This window comes from Cottoperca gobio, chromosome 17 (genome assembly GCF_900634415.1).
Source record: "Cottoperca gobio chromosome 17, fCotGob3.1, whole genome shotgun sequence".
Classification (NCBI taxonomy): domain Eukaryota; kingdom Metazoa; phylum Chordata; class Actinopteri; order Perciformes; family Bovichtidae; genus Cottoperca; species Cottoperca gobio.
The window spans coordinates 933307-949952 of NC_041371.1; the positions used below are offsets into that span (position 1 = coordinate 933307).

General features: G+C 38.6%; 2 protein-coding genes across 3 annotated transcripts in view; one reads left to right on the plus strand and one right to left on the minus strand.

The window, feature by feature from the left end:
- Positions 1 to 856: 856 nt before the first annotated feature.
- On the minus strand, positions 857 to 5740 carry LOC115022279 (immunoglobulin lambda-1 light chain-like; the record flags this gene model as incomplete). Its single annotated transcript, XM_029453250.1, has 4 exons — positions 5444 to 5740; positions 5033 to 5350; positions 3738 to 3779; positions 857 to 1194 (listed from the first exon to the last, which is right to left on the minus strand). Coding segments are annotated over exons 1-4 (741 nt in total), but the record flags the coding sequence as incomplete, so codon positions are not given.
- A 2110-nt stretch (positions 5741 to 7850) lies between these two features.
- Positions 7851 to 16646, plus strand: part of dnaaf11 (dynein axonemal assembly factor 11) — a 51825-nt gene continuing 43029 nt past the window's right edge. For both annotated transcript variants that reach the window (XM_029454166.1, XM_029454167.1), the window contains exons 1-6: positions 7851 to 7912; positions 8756 to 8923; positions 9187 to 9264; positions 9967 to 10139; positions 11741 to 11961; positions 12470 to 12643. In XM_029454166.1, the coding sequence (XP_029310026.1) occupies positions 7903 to 7912; positions 8756 to 8923; positions 9187 to 9264; positions 9967 to 10139; positions 11741 to 11961; positions 12470 to 12643 (824 nt within the window). In that variant the 5' untranslated portion in view covers positions 7851 to 7902. The remainder of the gene's footprint in view (positions 7913 to 8755; positions 8924 to 9186; positions 9265 to 9966; positions 10140 to 11740; positions 11962 to 12469; positions 12644 to 16646) is intronic.

The window sequence follows — 16646 nt, forward strand, 5'->3', positions numbered from 1 at the left end:
ATGTGAGCAGTTGGTGGACGCTCCCTTGTTCCTGAGGATCATCAGCAGAGAGAGTCCACAGCAGTACACCAGACTCTTCACTATCAGCACTGTGTACAGCAGGCAGAGCAGCCTCACCCTGCACTGAGACTGGAAGGACACTGACACACACACACACACACACACACACACACACACACACACACACACACACACACACACACACACACACACACACACACACACACACACACACACAGATTTTAATCAGTGTAATGTTTCCCGACGGGACGACCAGCTTCACATGGAGACAGGGGTCGTCTACAGTTTCAGTGAAAGCTCAAAGGTCCTTATTAGATACAACAAGTCAGCGCCCCACCAAGCTTTGCAACAAGACAGTCGCCACAATTTATTTTTGGCATTTTACGTTTGTGCAAAACACGGATACGTTGAAGGTGAACGTCTCTGAACAAAAACCACGTTCCATAAACACGTTTCATATCAGCCTCGTCTCACGCTTGTCGAAACGTCGACATTCAACGTATCCGTGTTTTGCACAAACGTACAATGTGACATTTCTTCCAGCCGACTGGGCTGCTTCCTGGGTCTGGAGCCAGGACAGTGACTCTCAAGGTGGACGTTGAAAATGAAAGCTGCACTGAGAAAGGAAACATTGGCATTGAAGGAGAGGCAGCAGGTGATCTTACAGTCAGCTTGCTGCAGTGCTGGCAGGTCTGCTGGCTCTCTCTCTGGAGGCCAGGAGGCTGCTGGAGCTGGAACCTCTGAAACAGAAAAGCAGTGAAATGTTTGGAGTGAGATGTCCGTCCTCTGCTCCTCTGCTCTCTTTGACAGCGTCTCCACATGAAGCTGAATCCCTGCTGAACACAGTCACCAAGCCTTCATCACCTTGTTCTGCTTGGGCCTCCACTGTGCCCCCCTCGTGCCGGACGTAGCAGCGGTATTTATATGCGCTGTTCTCTTGCTGGTGGATCAGCAGGATGCCGGCGGTGCGTCCCGACTCTCTGAGCTCCAGCTGCTCTCCCTCAGCAGGGGGCAGTTCCTCCAGAGGACCGTCCTCCTTTCGTCTTCTCCAGGAGAACTGGACCAGAGGAGGGAACATGGCTGAGGCCAGACACAGCAGGGAGCTCTTCCCCTCCAGGTGGGCTCTGGATGCTGCTGGGTACACGCTCACCACGGGCTTCACTACCTGCTCATCTGAAGTTTGACACACATTCACACAGTCAACAGCAGCTTCCAGCACTGCACTGCATTCAGTGTGATCCTGGAAACTACATGGACTGTGATCACTAAAGTCCTCATCAATACAGCACAAAGTTCAGTCCATACACTGTGTTCACCTGCTGATCAGACACACTGAGCGTCATCACGGGTCTACACAACAGCTGCTTCTACAACTCTTTACTTTAGTACAAAGTTCATTCACTATAATGTCCCATTCATTATTATTATCAATATAATGTTATATAAGATAATGATGATAAGTATCTTCATACAGTGGAAAACGTGTTTCATATTAAAGTTAATAAACATTATTAGAAATTACATATTTACCTTCACATAAAATAAAATGTACGATTTAATGATTACAATATAAATATAACATATTATTTATTTATCAACATATTATTAAGTTTAACCACTAAAACAACAAATCAATATATTAATCATTTCATAACTTGTTTGATAAGAATTTAACTTTTACGCACAATTACAAAGATATGTTTGGAAATAATATCAAATGTGACTTCCATGTAAAATAATATATAAAAAGTTACGACTTTATTTATCACTGACGGGAACTTCACATATAATTTAATACAAAGTGATATAATATAATATAATAATGACACTTACATAGAATGGATATTGTATTCTATATTCTATATATATATATATATATATTATAATAAATACATATTTATATTCTGATTAATACAATAGTTATTCAATGGTTACAACATTTACAACATATTATATATTTAACATATATATTACATATATAACATATATACTTAATGCTAACCATTAAAAACACTAATAAATAATTAATAATTGCAAAACTTTTTTTAATAACAATATTTCACTTTTATACACAACTACAATAAAATGTTGAGAAATATCAAATGTGAATTTAGACTGCTATTGATCCCTGAGAGGAAATGAACATATAATATCAAACTAAATATTATAATATAATTAAATGTGATGCATAATATTTACCACAAAACATATTTACTGTTGTATATGTCTGGTATATGTATTTTAAATTAGATTAAGGGTCATTTACTATTTATATTTATATTTATATTATCTGTTTGGGACATTATATATCACCCTATATCATATAGAAGTATAGAAATTAGTTCTCATAAATTATATATATAGTTATTGTAATATGAAATTGTTTCCCTGTATTAGAGTTCATATAAATATAATATTAAGTTAAATATTTACCTTCACATAAAATACAGATTATATTCATAAGGTTACTTTAATAATTATTCATTATTAATATGTAAAACATGTTATATATTTACCATCATATACTTTACTCAAACCAGGGACCACAGAAATTAAATGTCAATAATGTCATTACTTTTAACTTCTATAAACAATTACAATGAGATGTTTGAATATTTAAAATGTGAATAAAAACTCCAATACAATATAATATAATATAATATAATATATAATATAATATAATATAATATAATATAATATAATATAATATAATATAATATAATATAATGTAATATAATATAATATAATATAATATAATACAATATAATATAATATAATATAATATAATATAATACAATATAATATAATATAATATAATATAATACAATATAATATAATATAATATAATATAATATAATACAATATAATATAATATAATATAATGTAATATAATATAATATAATATAATATAATATATTATATTATAATACAATATAATATAATATAATATAATACAATATAATATAATATAATATAATACAATATAATATAATATAATATAATATAATATAATATAATATAATACAATATAATATAATTTAATATAATATAATATAATTTAATGAATGATTATAATTAAAATGTATTTTGTATCTGATACATAATATTTACCACCACATACTTTCCAAAAATATATTTATTGTTATATTTAAATAATCTTTTACACAATATTTATATCTATACTTAAAGTTTGTTAAGATATAAATAAGAGTGTGTGCCATTTTATATAATCTTATATCGTATATTTAAATTAGTAAGCATGATTTCTATTTATTGTAATATCATGTTCAGTATCTGTAAAAGTTATAAAGTTAATTTAACCATTAATTAAAAATAAAAGTTATTATTTAATACATTTTTTAAAGTTACATACATTGTTTTAAAAACAGATTTTCCATCTATTAGATTAAGTTTACTAACATATTGTATCTTGTAGATACAGAAACAAGCTATACTGTGTATTTAAAACATTACAAATATCACACTTTTTCTATATAAATGAGTTTAATCTGCAGAATAAAGAATAACTTGAGTTCAGTGAGATTTAAACATATTTGCAGGAAGTTTGAACCTTTTTTATGTAACAACAGCTGCACGGCTGCAAGAATTCTACTAATGATAAAAAGTAACATGTGAAGCCTGAAGCAGCACAAACTCATCCAAACACATGTTCAACGTGTTAAATAAAGTGAAGGAAGATGAAAGTTTATTCTTACCTGTTACATACAGTTTAGTTCCAGAGCCAAAGATCCAGTATCCTGCCACCCCCACTCCCCGTCAACACAGTGAAACAGAGTGATACAAAAACCTGTCTGCTGTTGAACGTGTCAGCTGAGGTGAACGAGTCCAAATGATTCACCAGGATCATGTTTCAGCTCATGTGTTTCTCTAATGTTCATATTAACACGTCTCTTCTGTTATTGTCCTTTTAGACACAGAGCGTCTGCGTGGAGCGTTGCTTCACACGTTCCTGCTCCTCAGAGGATAAATCCTGCTGACTTTGGGAAGTTTCTATCTGGCTCCATCATCAGCTCACATCTTTAAATTGTCCATTTGATTTAGGACGTGTGTGTGAAATGACAGGACGCTTGTCCACATGGTGTGTGTGGTAGTTTGTATTAGAAGCAGAAAGAGTTCCTGTGAGAGTGTTTGGATGTTTTAAAGGGTTGGACTTTGATTTCATTACACTTTGTTTTAAACACTTCAAACATCTCGTGCATCAATATTGTGTCACATTCGGCCATGAGACATTTCTCTGTTGATCAGCAGCTGGACATAAACATTAGGATTCATCCTCTGGGGACCATGAACATCCACTGGACATGTGATAGAAGTCAGGCAGGTATCTTGTTCTGGATCTCAGTGTTGGTTGGATGGAAAGACTGAGCCAAAGGTCCCACTGCTCACAGAGAAACTTCATTCAATCCAAATACGTTTAGCAAATCTGTGTTGAGGGGGAACTGTCCTAAAACCTGGAGTCCACTTTATTATTGACTGAAGGGAAATGATCTGCTGACATGTGATGTTAGAAATGTGTCTGCAAAGCTTTTATTGTGAAGGACACAGGAAGTGTTTGCATGAAGAGCAGATCAGCCTTGTGAGGAGGAACGGACTTTATTCCTGCAGCAGGTCGAAGAAGACGATTTTTAATCTTCATCAAAATGTTGTTTTTATTATCATTTTAATCAGGCACTGCTTTTAAAAAGATCTTTGTTTGTTGTTTATTTGTGTTATTAATGTAGATGTTATGGTTATTGTTGTCTCTCTGTTTGATCTTTGACCTCTGTGTTTGTCCTCACTGTGTGGAACAACAATAAACCTGCTGGAATATCTGACAGAAACATAAAGAACATATCAAATCAATCCTCAGTTCAGTGTTTGTGGCTGAGATGGAGACATGTGAACCTGGGCTGTGGTTCACGGCTCTCTTCCTGTCACACACACTGTTTGACATCTGTTCATCTGGAGGTTTTTGTACGGGCTGCAGGGATAATGTCTCACTGTGGGGGGCCATACTTCCTACAGCAGCAGTAGTAGGTGGCTGAATGAGTGAGTTTAACTTTCTGGATCTTCAACTCAAAGACGTTCTGTTTCTTCACAGCTGAGAAATCATCTTTCCAAGGATGATTGTAACCTGAGTTAACTTTACCAGTAGACTTATGAATACTCAGAATCACTGTGAATGTTTCTGTGTCACTCTTCTGGAGCCAGTCTACATAAGGATCATCACACAGCTCAGTGTCTCGACAGCTGAATGAAACTTCTCCACCAACTCTCCTGGTCAATGTTAAATCATCCTGAATCAGATCTGCTGCCATGGCAACCAGCGCTGTATAAAAACCAGACAGGTAGATGAAGGTGAGCGTGACGGTGTTTGTTAAAGGTTGAGTTTGCCGGCTCCTGATTGGCTGGAAACACTCACCTGAACACAGACAGCACAGAGCAGCAGCTGGGAGGAAAAGCATTTTGTGCCGCGGTGTCTCCTGGTGAACCTGCGGAGAAGCTGAGGCCAAACAAGGACGAGCTGTGAGATGAGACGACGTGTTTGTGACGGCTGCTCACACCTCCCATCAGCCCCTGCTGCACACAAGCTGCTGTCTGACAACACGCCTTTTACACAGCACACATTTTCACTTCCTACTAAAGTAACGACGGCCGGATGTGAAAGAAGTCACATGTTGTTCTGAAGTAAAAGCATTGATTCCAGAGTGTCTAAATATTCTGTTACAAGTAAAAGGTCATGTTCTGATCAATAAAGTTTATCTTGATTCATAATATTACTCTTTGTTTACATTATAGTGGCGCCAGGAACACACGCTAAGTGTAGTATTGTGTTCTTCAGGCCTGTGGCATGTCAACATGTCTTCTGGATAATTCTCTTATAAAAACGTGTAAATAATTTAAATCCAGTCTGATTTCTTTCTTTTGTATATTTTGGTTTAATAAGTATTTTAAACAGTTTGGAGCTGGAATACAATCTGAAGGTTTTAGTTTTGTTACATGTGAGTTTTATTTTTACTGAAGCACTTTTTAACTTCCTTTGATGCGTCGCAGCTTTTGTGAAATAAATACAAACATATTACAAAGTACAAAATCTCCATTAGTATTTATTCCTTCTAGTTTCTATAAATTCTGTGAATTCAAAATAAAAAATAAACAGCAGCTTATGTGCTGAATTAATTCACTGAAGTTTATTTATAAAGCACTTTTAAAAACACGCAGAGTTGACCAACGTGATAATAAACATCATAAACAAAGTAAAATAATATAACATAAACATAAAAAGCAGTAGAAATAACAGAACAATATTATCCCAAACACAAATAAATAAGAAAAGTGGAAAGTAATGAAAGAAGTGAAACATAAACCTCGACGACACTCAAAGGCCTGAGAAAACACGTGAGTCTGAAGTTTATCTTTAACGTGTCGACAGAGGGGGAATGCTTTCTGAAATGTTTCCTCTAATCTCCTTTAAATGGAAAAACATCATCAAACCAAAGCAGACAAATGTCCGTGTGTTCCTTTAAGAAGCTTCAGGAACAGTTCGGACACACTTAACATTATTTAAGGGATATGTATTTGTGCTGTTTGCTGCTGGTGCTGACATTAAACATCACAGAGAAACAGCACCACCCTGTGGTCAGTCACAGGAAGTGCAGGGGATCATAGAAGGTGCTGGTGATGGTCACCATGACGACATGATGATGCTCTCAGCTCTTATTTTACATCAGGGCTTCGCAACGGGGGCGGGAGCGGCCCACCAGGGGGCGTTCAGAGAACGTTGGGGGGCGCTGGAAGTAATATTTTTGAAAGGGGGGCGTTTTTTTTATAACAGGGGTGGGGAACATCCGGCCACATCCTCGAGGTAATTCATAAACACATGCAAAAAAAGAAATCCAAATCTAGACAGCAATCGAATAAAACAGGCGACTGACTTTTCTTCCTGGCCAAGGTCAGGGTCCTTGAACACATCATGAGCTGAACGTGTCATGAATGAATGATGGTGATGAAAAAGGCTCTCGAGCGTCATCCGAGCTTGAAACATGGCGACCTGCACGAGCTGACAGGACGAGTGTTTGGATAAAGTTAACGCTCTTCGGTGGAGTTTGGCCCAACAAGCAGCTCCTGCAGAGAGTAACATAACAACATGGACAGATAAAACAGAAAGACACATGGAGGAAAAAGTTGCTTTTTCTGCACAGCATGAAAGAAAGCTGAAATGAATGGGCCGTATCTTAAAAATATTTAGCAGAGGTTATGAGTTCAATAATTAGTAATAATTAGCGTGTATCTTTCTAGTTTGTTTGATAACAAAATGATTGTTCAAATGAATGTACTTGAACATTTTGAACCCCACTCCAACAAAGTTGCTGTACCTCTTTTCAATTATATATTTAAAGTTCAGTGGTACCTATAGTACATATGGGGCTGTCAATCGATTACATTTTTAAATCAAATGAATTACATAATTTGCAGATTAATTAATCTGATATAACAATATTTATTTGGATTAGATATCAATAAATTGTTTTATTTCAAATAATTTAGCTATATGTACTTTACTTAATTACTTCAGTCATATACATTTCATAGGGGAATAATAATATGTATATAACATGTTGCTACACATCTTTATGTCATGCTCACTTTGCATATTAAGATTGTTCATACAAAACAGATGACCAGGTTGTAAAACATTATTCATTAGTATGTATACATATTCTGAAGTATGTGGGGAAATATTTAATCATTTTATTTATTTTTGTTTACCTAAAAGTAACGAAAAAGGACTAGCCAAATGTGTAGTTTTCCTATTTCCCACAGTACGCGAATGCAGCACCAGGTCGGTTTCTACGGCAACGTCTGACAACAGAGAGGAAGATGGTTTACAGTAAGTTAAAAAAGATAGCGCAAAACTACTCAAATTAAAACTAGAACAATTATCTGTATTTGTATTGTTTTTAATCATTGTTATGTGTAAATTATGTGTTTACTTTACGTATATTTTAACGCGATAGCGGTGTAGTTTTGGAAGTTATTTACGTTCTTGAACTAAGCTAACGTTACGTATGTTTACGTTATTTGGGGTATTTTAGCTTCATGATGACAGTTAACGTTAAAGTCGGGTCACGTTAATGTGCTAGTTAGCTAACACCAGTCGTACATCATATTGATTAGTTAAGGTTTTGTTAGTAGTAGCTACTAGTATTACTAACGTTAATAGCGTTTACTGCTACTGCTAGCGAAGTCCTGCTAATCTAGGAGCTACAATACACTTAGCATGCTAGCATATCAAAGCTACTGCTTTCTCCACTACCAATACATATACTCTATCTTCATTATTTATAGATAAAAGTCTAATTTATTCGTACAGCAACAGGACCATTGAAAGTGGTTTAGATACGACTTTAAAAGACAATAATATTAATAATAATAATATTAATTTATATAGTACCTTATACACAGGGGTCTAGTTCAAAGTGATTTAAAACAAAGTGAAGAAACAATAATATACATTTAAAAAAAGGCAAATTAAAACAAGTAAAACCAAGAAATGAAAACGTGTATGCTAAGAACAGTAGAATATGTGAGAGATAGAATAAAAGAAAGGAAGACACGATAAAACACAATACAACAATCACAATAACCTTAATATACTGGCAGTGCAGTGCAAGAAAATGAACAAATAGCCACTCGTTAATTCAATTAATTAAAATAACTTTTTCCCATCCAGTCACAGAGGACATGGTCCGCCGACGGGCAGAACACAACGAGTGTGAGATCTTCTCCCTCGAGGAAGTTTCTCTGCATCAGCAGGACATCGAGAGGATCGAGCACATCGACAGGTGGTGCAGGGACCTGAAGATCCTCTACCTGCAAAACAACCTCATCCCCAGGATAGGTGAGACGTCCGCTCTGGCTTCTTGGGGATGTTACTCGGTAAACATCGAGGATTTCTAGACATCGAGGTTAAAAGTATTTTCAGATGTCTAGGTTACATAACTATTGTTTTAACAGCTTTGAAAGTCCAAACAAATGTTCCCAGTTTTAAATGGACAAATCACAAAATCAGGGTTTACAGGGAACTTTACAAATCCCACGGACGTCCTTGTGTGTGTCGTAAGTTGTTTAATATCTTACTTGCAATCTTGTTTGTCCATCTAGAGAACGTTGGTCGCCTGAAGAAGCTGCAGTATTTGAATCTGGCCTTGAACAACATTGAAGTAATTGAAAACCTTGAAGGTCAGTAAGTGTGTTTTGCTGTAGTTGGTGATGCCTTGCTAACGATGAATGCTCCACTGATCATTGGTAGTTTTATTAGAATTTATATAATTCATGCTTTATTTTTGTATTCAGTTAAAACCTTCCAACCGCGGTGCAACTAACGATTCATTTAGTCATCTGTTTATTTCTTTGGATTATTTAAATAATAATTTAGCTTTTAAATTGAATTTAAAACCAGTGTTAACGGAGTCTGAAGGAACATTTCTGAAACCCCGTCACAGCGTGGACGGTTGAACCTGCAGATATTAAATATCGTTTACAGTTCAGTTGATTGTTTGTGTAATGAAGCTGTAAGCTCGCTGTATTGGCACTACGCTAAATTACCAAATAAAATGTGTTCAATAATAAGGACTACGTCAGCAAACATCATTAAATAATCTGCCAAATATTCCCTTCAACAATTGTTTGGTAAATAATACGTTATAAAAATGTCCCACAGTCCAGGGTGACATCTCCACGTCAAGACGTCAAATGTATATTTATAATGTAATAATGAAAAGGAACAGCAGCAAGACTTCACATCCACAGTGCACATGTGCATCACAGTTTATATACTGTATATACTCAAGTCAATTTCATTCATGTAGCACAATATCACAAATCCCAAAGTTGCCTCCAGGGTCTTTAAAGATGGCGTGTGTGTTTGCTTCCTGTCTTCAGGCTGTGAGAGCCTCCAGAAACTGGATCTGACTGTGAACTTTGTGGGCCGCCTGAGCAGCGTGGAGTCTCTGCAACGCAACGTCCACCTGACGGAGATGTTTCTGGTGGGGAACCCCTGCGCTGAGTTTCAGGGCTACAGGCAGTATGTAGTGGCCTCTCTGCCTCGACTCCAGGTAACCTGCTTTCCCCCCTGCCTGAGAGCGAGACACCTGGACTTTAACATTTCTAAAAATACAAATTCAAAGACACTTAAAATTCTGTTTCTTTAACTTTCATTTACTCAGTTTAACTTGAGCCAGTGTGTGTAATCTTCAGCAACACACACTGATTAACACACACTGATTAACACGCCAACACACACTGATTAACACACACTGATTAACACGCCAACACACACTGATTAACACACACTGATTAACACGCCAACACACACTGATTAACACACACTGATTAACACGCCAACACACACTGATTAACACACACTGATTAACACGCCAACACACACTGATTAACACGCCAACACACACTGATTAACACACACTGATTAACACACACTGATTAACACGCCAACACACACTGATTAACACACACTGATTAACACGCCAACACACACTGATTAACACGCCAACACACTAACACACACTGATTAACACACACTGATTAACACGCCAACACACACTGATTAACACACACTGATTAACACGCCAACACACACTGATTAACACACACTGATTAACACACACTGATTAACACGCCAACACACACTGATTAACACACACTGATTAACACACACGCCAACACACACTGATAACCACCCTGAGTAACACGCCCAACACACACGGATTAAACACACACTGATTATAACACGCAACACACACTGATAACACGCCAACACACATGATTACACACTGATACCACACACTGAGTAACACACTGATTACACACACATGATTAAAACACACACTGATTAACACACACTGATTAACACACACTGATTAACACGCCAACACACACTGATTAACACGCCAACACACACTGATTAACACACTGATTAACACACACTGATTAACACACTGATTAACACACACTGATTAACACACACTGATTAACACACACTGATTAACACACACTGATTAACACGCCAACACACACTGATTAACACACACTGATTAACACACACTGATTAACACACACTGATTAACACACACTGATTAACACACACTGATTAACACACACTGATTAACACACACTGATTAACACACACTGATTAACACACACTGATTAACCACACACTGATTAACACACACTGATTAACACACACTGATTAACACGCTGAATGAGGGGAATCACAAGATGCATCAAACATATTTAACAACCTGTGATGAGCTCATAGTTCACAGACTGAAGGGTTTATACACATGATCATAGTTTATTACATTTAGTTTGTTTGATTCTCTGTTTTTTATTTATTTATTGGAAAGCACTTTGTTTCTGTGTTTGCAATATAAAACAAGTTTATTATTTACATTTTTATTATAAGCACAATGATGAAGATGATGAGGAAGAGGAGAACATATGGCAGAGCATAAATATAATTGTGTTTAATACAACCTAGATCATATTTAATTTATTCTTTCTATAATAATTTAAAGTTGTAATACGAGCAGATTCATCCTTTAAATAATTGAGTCTGTTCAAAGAATAAATCCGTATTGTTTGTACTTGAGATGAAGACGCCGCTAACAACATCAGTTGAATTCGTCTCTGTCCTCAGCGGCTGGACGGGACGGAGATCAGCCGGTCGGAGAGGATTCGAGCCGCTCAGGGACTGGAGCAGGTGGAGAGACGAGTCCGGGAGCAGGAGAACGTTTACCTGAAGAGGAGAGCCAGGGAGACCGAGGAGGCACAGGGAAAGGAAGCAGGAGAGGAGAAAGGAAACAAGGAGAGGAAAGCAGGCTTCGACGGCCGCTGGTACACTGACATCAACAACACAGCGTGAGCACAAACATCTCCACTTCCTGTCTCTAAACTCTAAAACAAAGACAATTAAAATGTTCCTACACTTTGATTGATCTGTGCTCACGAGAGATTTGTTTAAACAAAGATGGCGCGTGCTGAGGGAGATCATATGAGTCAGAAGTGTTAAGTGATTTGTTATTATGTGAACATCACCTGCTGATGTGCAGAACAATGATTCAAAAAGACAAGTTTCATGTGCAAAGAAGCACGACGCTGGGAATATTTCAGAACGTTTGAACCAAAACGTGGGAACAATTTGATTAAATGGAGGTAAAGAATCATATCGTTGTCTCTCTGGCTCCACTAAAGCCGAAGATTATTATTATTATAATGCAGCAGCTGTAGTGGAGTAAAAAGGGAAGAAAGTCTCCAAAATATAAAGTGAAGAGACAGAAAACTTGAACTGTCTTCTAAAGACTCACGCTCTGCTCAACTTGACCTGGGAAACATGAACGCTAAATCTGAATGTTTTCTGCCTCTGTAGTCCAGTGTTGGGGGAGAATAAGGAGAACCAGGAGGTGAAGGAGAACAGGGCGAGCCCTGACCTGGATGATGAGCGGCGGGAGAAGGAGTTCTGGCACACGCCGTGTTCCTTCACCCCCGAGTCTCGTGTGGAGGTTCACCGACACCTGGAGGAGAAGAAGAAGACGAAGGAGAAGTAAGTGCTTGATATTCAGGATGTGGACCATTTAGACCCTTTACATTTCTTTTGTTAGGTCAAATTAAAGCCCCCCCCACCAGAGCTCCTCCCACCTTCAGCCCGAGCACACAAAATAAAAAAACCTTCATTATACAGAACTGCCTTAAATTCCTTCAGACTTTATTTGAACTCTGCAGTTGACTTGTTTGGCCACTAGATGTCGCCACAACACCAACCATCACTGAGGCTGAGGCTCATTTTCAACAGAAGAAATCAGCTTTCAGAGAGTGTTACACAGATGATCATCCAGGACCTGGGTGCTCCAACAGTGAACCACTGCAAGAAACAGTCAAATGTTAACTTATAATTTACGTAATTAATGTCATCTGAAGGAAGAAAACACAGATTATTATTATTCTTTCAGGAAAGTTACAGTTAATTTGCATATTGTGTAAAAGGAAAATCTGCATCTGTCTCCTTCTAAATGACCGACAGCGTGTCCTAATGAACTCTGTTTCAAGTGAATGCTGATGTTTCTTCACACAGAGACACACAATGGCCACAAAGAGACTCAAAACAAGCAAAAAGAGATGCGAAGCGGCCACGAAGAGATGCTAATCTGCTAAAAAGAGACACAAAGAGACCAAAGACAGACAGAATAAGACCACGACTGATGCAAAACATCCAAAAACAGACACAAAGACACACAAAACGTTCATGTTCTCATATTTATGTCTTTCCACTGTACATCTCCATATTTCCCTCTATAACTCGCCGATCTCAAAGTGAAGCTGTTAAACTGTCGAACGTCATCAGTCCCGTGCTCGTCCTCATTTCACTCAACTCCCCACACAATGTATGGAAACCGTGCGCGTCACAGGAGTCTCTAACGTCACGTTACTGATGATGTTCATCCTCAAGGTGTCGGACGAGGTCAAAGATGGACGTGCCCGCGTGCTTCTGCTCATAAAAGTACATCACGCTACACGGTCTTCATGAGACTAATGGCCGAACACGTGAGTTGTGTTCAGCTCAGGACAGAAGACGGTAAGACAGACATAAACATCAGCAGGAGATGAGGCTCGGCCCGGGTTCATCTGTCGGGTTAATGAGAAGTTTTCAGGTCCGTTACTGCAGCAGAGAACGAGCTGTCCTGTAAATGGAGGAAGACGTGAGCAGGTCCAGAGGGTGTGATAATAATCCTGCAGGATGTAGTGACGGCGTGTGTAGGTGTGCTGACTGTCACAGCTGGACCGTGAGGACTTTACACACTTTATATATTATTACCATATGCATTAACACAGCCAACATGATCCAAGCGGAGCTTCACAGGCAGAGCACGTCGTCTTCTTACATATCTATAGAACTACCATCATGACGAACCGACACACAATAAGATGTTTCTGTGCTTTTTTGTTCAGGGTGTTCATAAAACCATGGACGTACACTTCCTCTGCACAAAGCTGGTACACGTGACATTAAACTTCCCAGCCGCCTCACACATGCACACTCGTGAGACACATATGGAGCATTTTCAGCAAAAGTGTTTCAGGGCAGACTTAGTTGCTGACGGTTTGTTGTCATGTTAATTCTCCTTAAAGCAGGCGGGCAGAAGAAGTCAGGAAACATCGTCTCTGATGTGACAGATATGAAACTGTGCATTTTATTCAGATTTGTTTCTACACTCACTTAGTCTGAGCTGACGAATCCAATAGTTTCATTCCTCTGGATCTTCATGTCACAATGAGGATGGGATGGCTCTGCAGTACAACTGCAGCTCTAGTCTCTGTTGTAGCTCCCGGTCTTTAGTTTGGTTTCCTGTGTGCTTCAGTCTCAGGGACACATTGACTGTTCAGCTGCAGATGTGACGTATCGTGTCCCAAACGTGTTGGATTTCTTTAACCTGAGCCCAAAGTGTGATTACGGGCGGATCTCCCAGATAACAGGAGAAATGTTACCAGAGCTGGATTTACTTCAGCTTTGCGTCTGTGAAGGAGGCGTACAAGACTTACAAGAAGATTGTAGACGGAAAAGAGACATGTATTAAATACACTAAATTAAATAAACTATCCTATAATTACCACACAACTCCAACATCAATTAAGTGTGAAATCACTGCACCACCTGCACCACCTCCACCTGCACCACCTGCACCACCTCCACCTGCACCACCTCCACTTGCACCACCTCCACCTGCTCCACCTGCACCACCTCCACCTGCACCACCTGCACCTGTTTGTGCACCAATCAAACCACATCAGCATGTTTCAGATGTGCTGGTAGTGAGTCAGCTAAATATTTTTTAAAAGTCTAATTAATTTTCCCGCCATGCTGCGCTAATCAGTGCTCACCCTTAAGGTGACCCTCTGGCCCAGGTGTTAATTGGGGGTGTGTGTTGCACATCTCCTTCTCACTGTGCTTCACTTCTCTCACACACTTCCTGCCTGCGTGTGTGTCCAGAGAGCACTGATGAGGAGTGTTACAGTCAACACACTGAGTGTTTACTACTTTAAGCATATTTATAACCGTTAAAAGGTTCAGAGGGAAATACGTTTTTCTTTTCCTGTAATTGTTTTTGCTGTGATCGGGACATTTCTGTGCGTCAACCTCTGTAAACACGTAGCAACAAGGTGCCCGATCTTAAGCACGCATCCGACAGGAAGCGATGAAAAGGAGCGTGAATGTTTGTCTTTTACCCGCTGGCGAGCACCGTGACTCGCTCTGCCTTTAAGGGCTCAGCGTTTATTTGTCTTTTAGTATTTATTATTTGCATCAGACTCAACACACCTGGCTGCACTGATGTTTAAAACATTGCTGATCAGGCTGCAGAGCGATTTCCTTTTTTTATATCTCCGCCTGAATCTTTGCATCAAATACTTTTTCATTAAATTATAAATTGCTAGATTTTTGTAACAAAACATAAATAATTTCTCTGCATTAAAAAGTGTCTCAGAGCCTGCAGAGTGATAAGATGATGGGGAGGTCGTGCCCTCACACACAGATGTTTGAGCACGCTGTTGTTCAGTCACTCTACACACAGGTTTAGGTGCACAGTCTCAGTCTGACGGCGTGTCCTTGAAGGGGTTTCCTCTCTGTGATACTTTTCTTTGTTGTCTTTGAATGTAAGTTTTTCATCGGTTTGCGAGTATCATCTGTCTTTCAATGTTCCTCTATTGTTCCACGATGTGGGTGTTGTGAAGCCGGGAGATTAAAGACCCTACAAAGGAAGCTGACATGTGACACTTCTCTAGAATATTAAGCACATGAAGCCTCCTACACTCGTCCAGCTCCTCTGAGACTTCAGGGTCGGTCCGCGGTTTTACTTTGTTCAAGGGCACTCTGCGTCTCCGGTTCACAGGGACCCTCCTTCTTTCTGAACACTTCTACTGCAGGTCACACTGCTGCAGGGGAGAGAAGAGATACATGCACACAGTTGTACCTGGAAACACCGCAGCTCATTGTTGTACTTTACTTATTAATGCATCTGTTTTTATGCATATTTGCGAAGGTGGAAACGTCGACATATCGGAAAAGAGTTAAAGCTGCACGACACCCAAAGCCTGTTGTTCAAGTTAGTTAACCCTAGTGTTAGTGGGTGTAGTGCAACATAACACCCTGTTGTATCCAACACAAGCTGCGTTCACAAGTTCAAACATTCCGATTGTCATAGATAGTTCACAGATTTTCATTTGACTTAAAAGGTAAATAACTTATTTTGCAATAAACACAAAGTGCTGGGAATGTGCAGGAATACGTTTTGTTTAAGGGTCGACATATGAAGCCATCGAGGATAAAACAGAAACCCAATAAAGCTTCTTTACATTACACTACAGGTCATTTAGCAGACGCTCTTATCCAGAGCGACTTACATTAAGTAAGTACAGGGACAGTCTCCCTGGAGCAGCTCAGGGTTAAGTACCTTGCTCAGGGACACAATGAACTCAGGACCTTCTAGTGTTTTGTTTGGAAGGTGTACCACCGGACCACTAGGCCATCACCAGCACTCTTAATAATCTCAGAA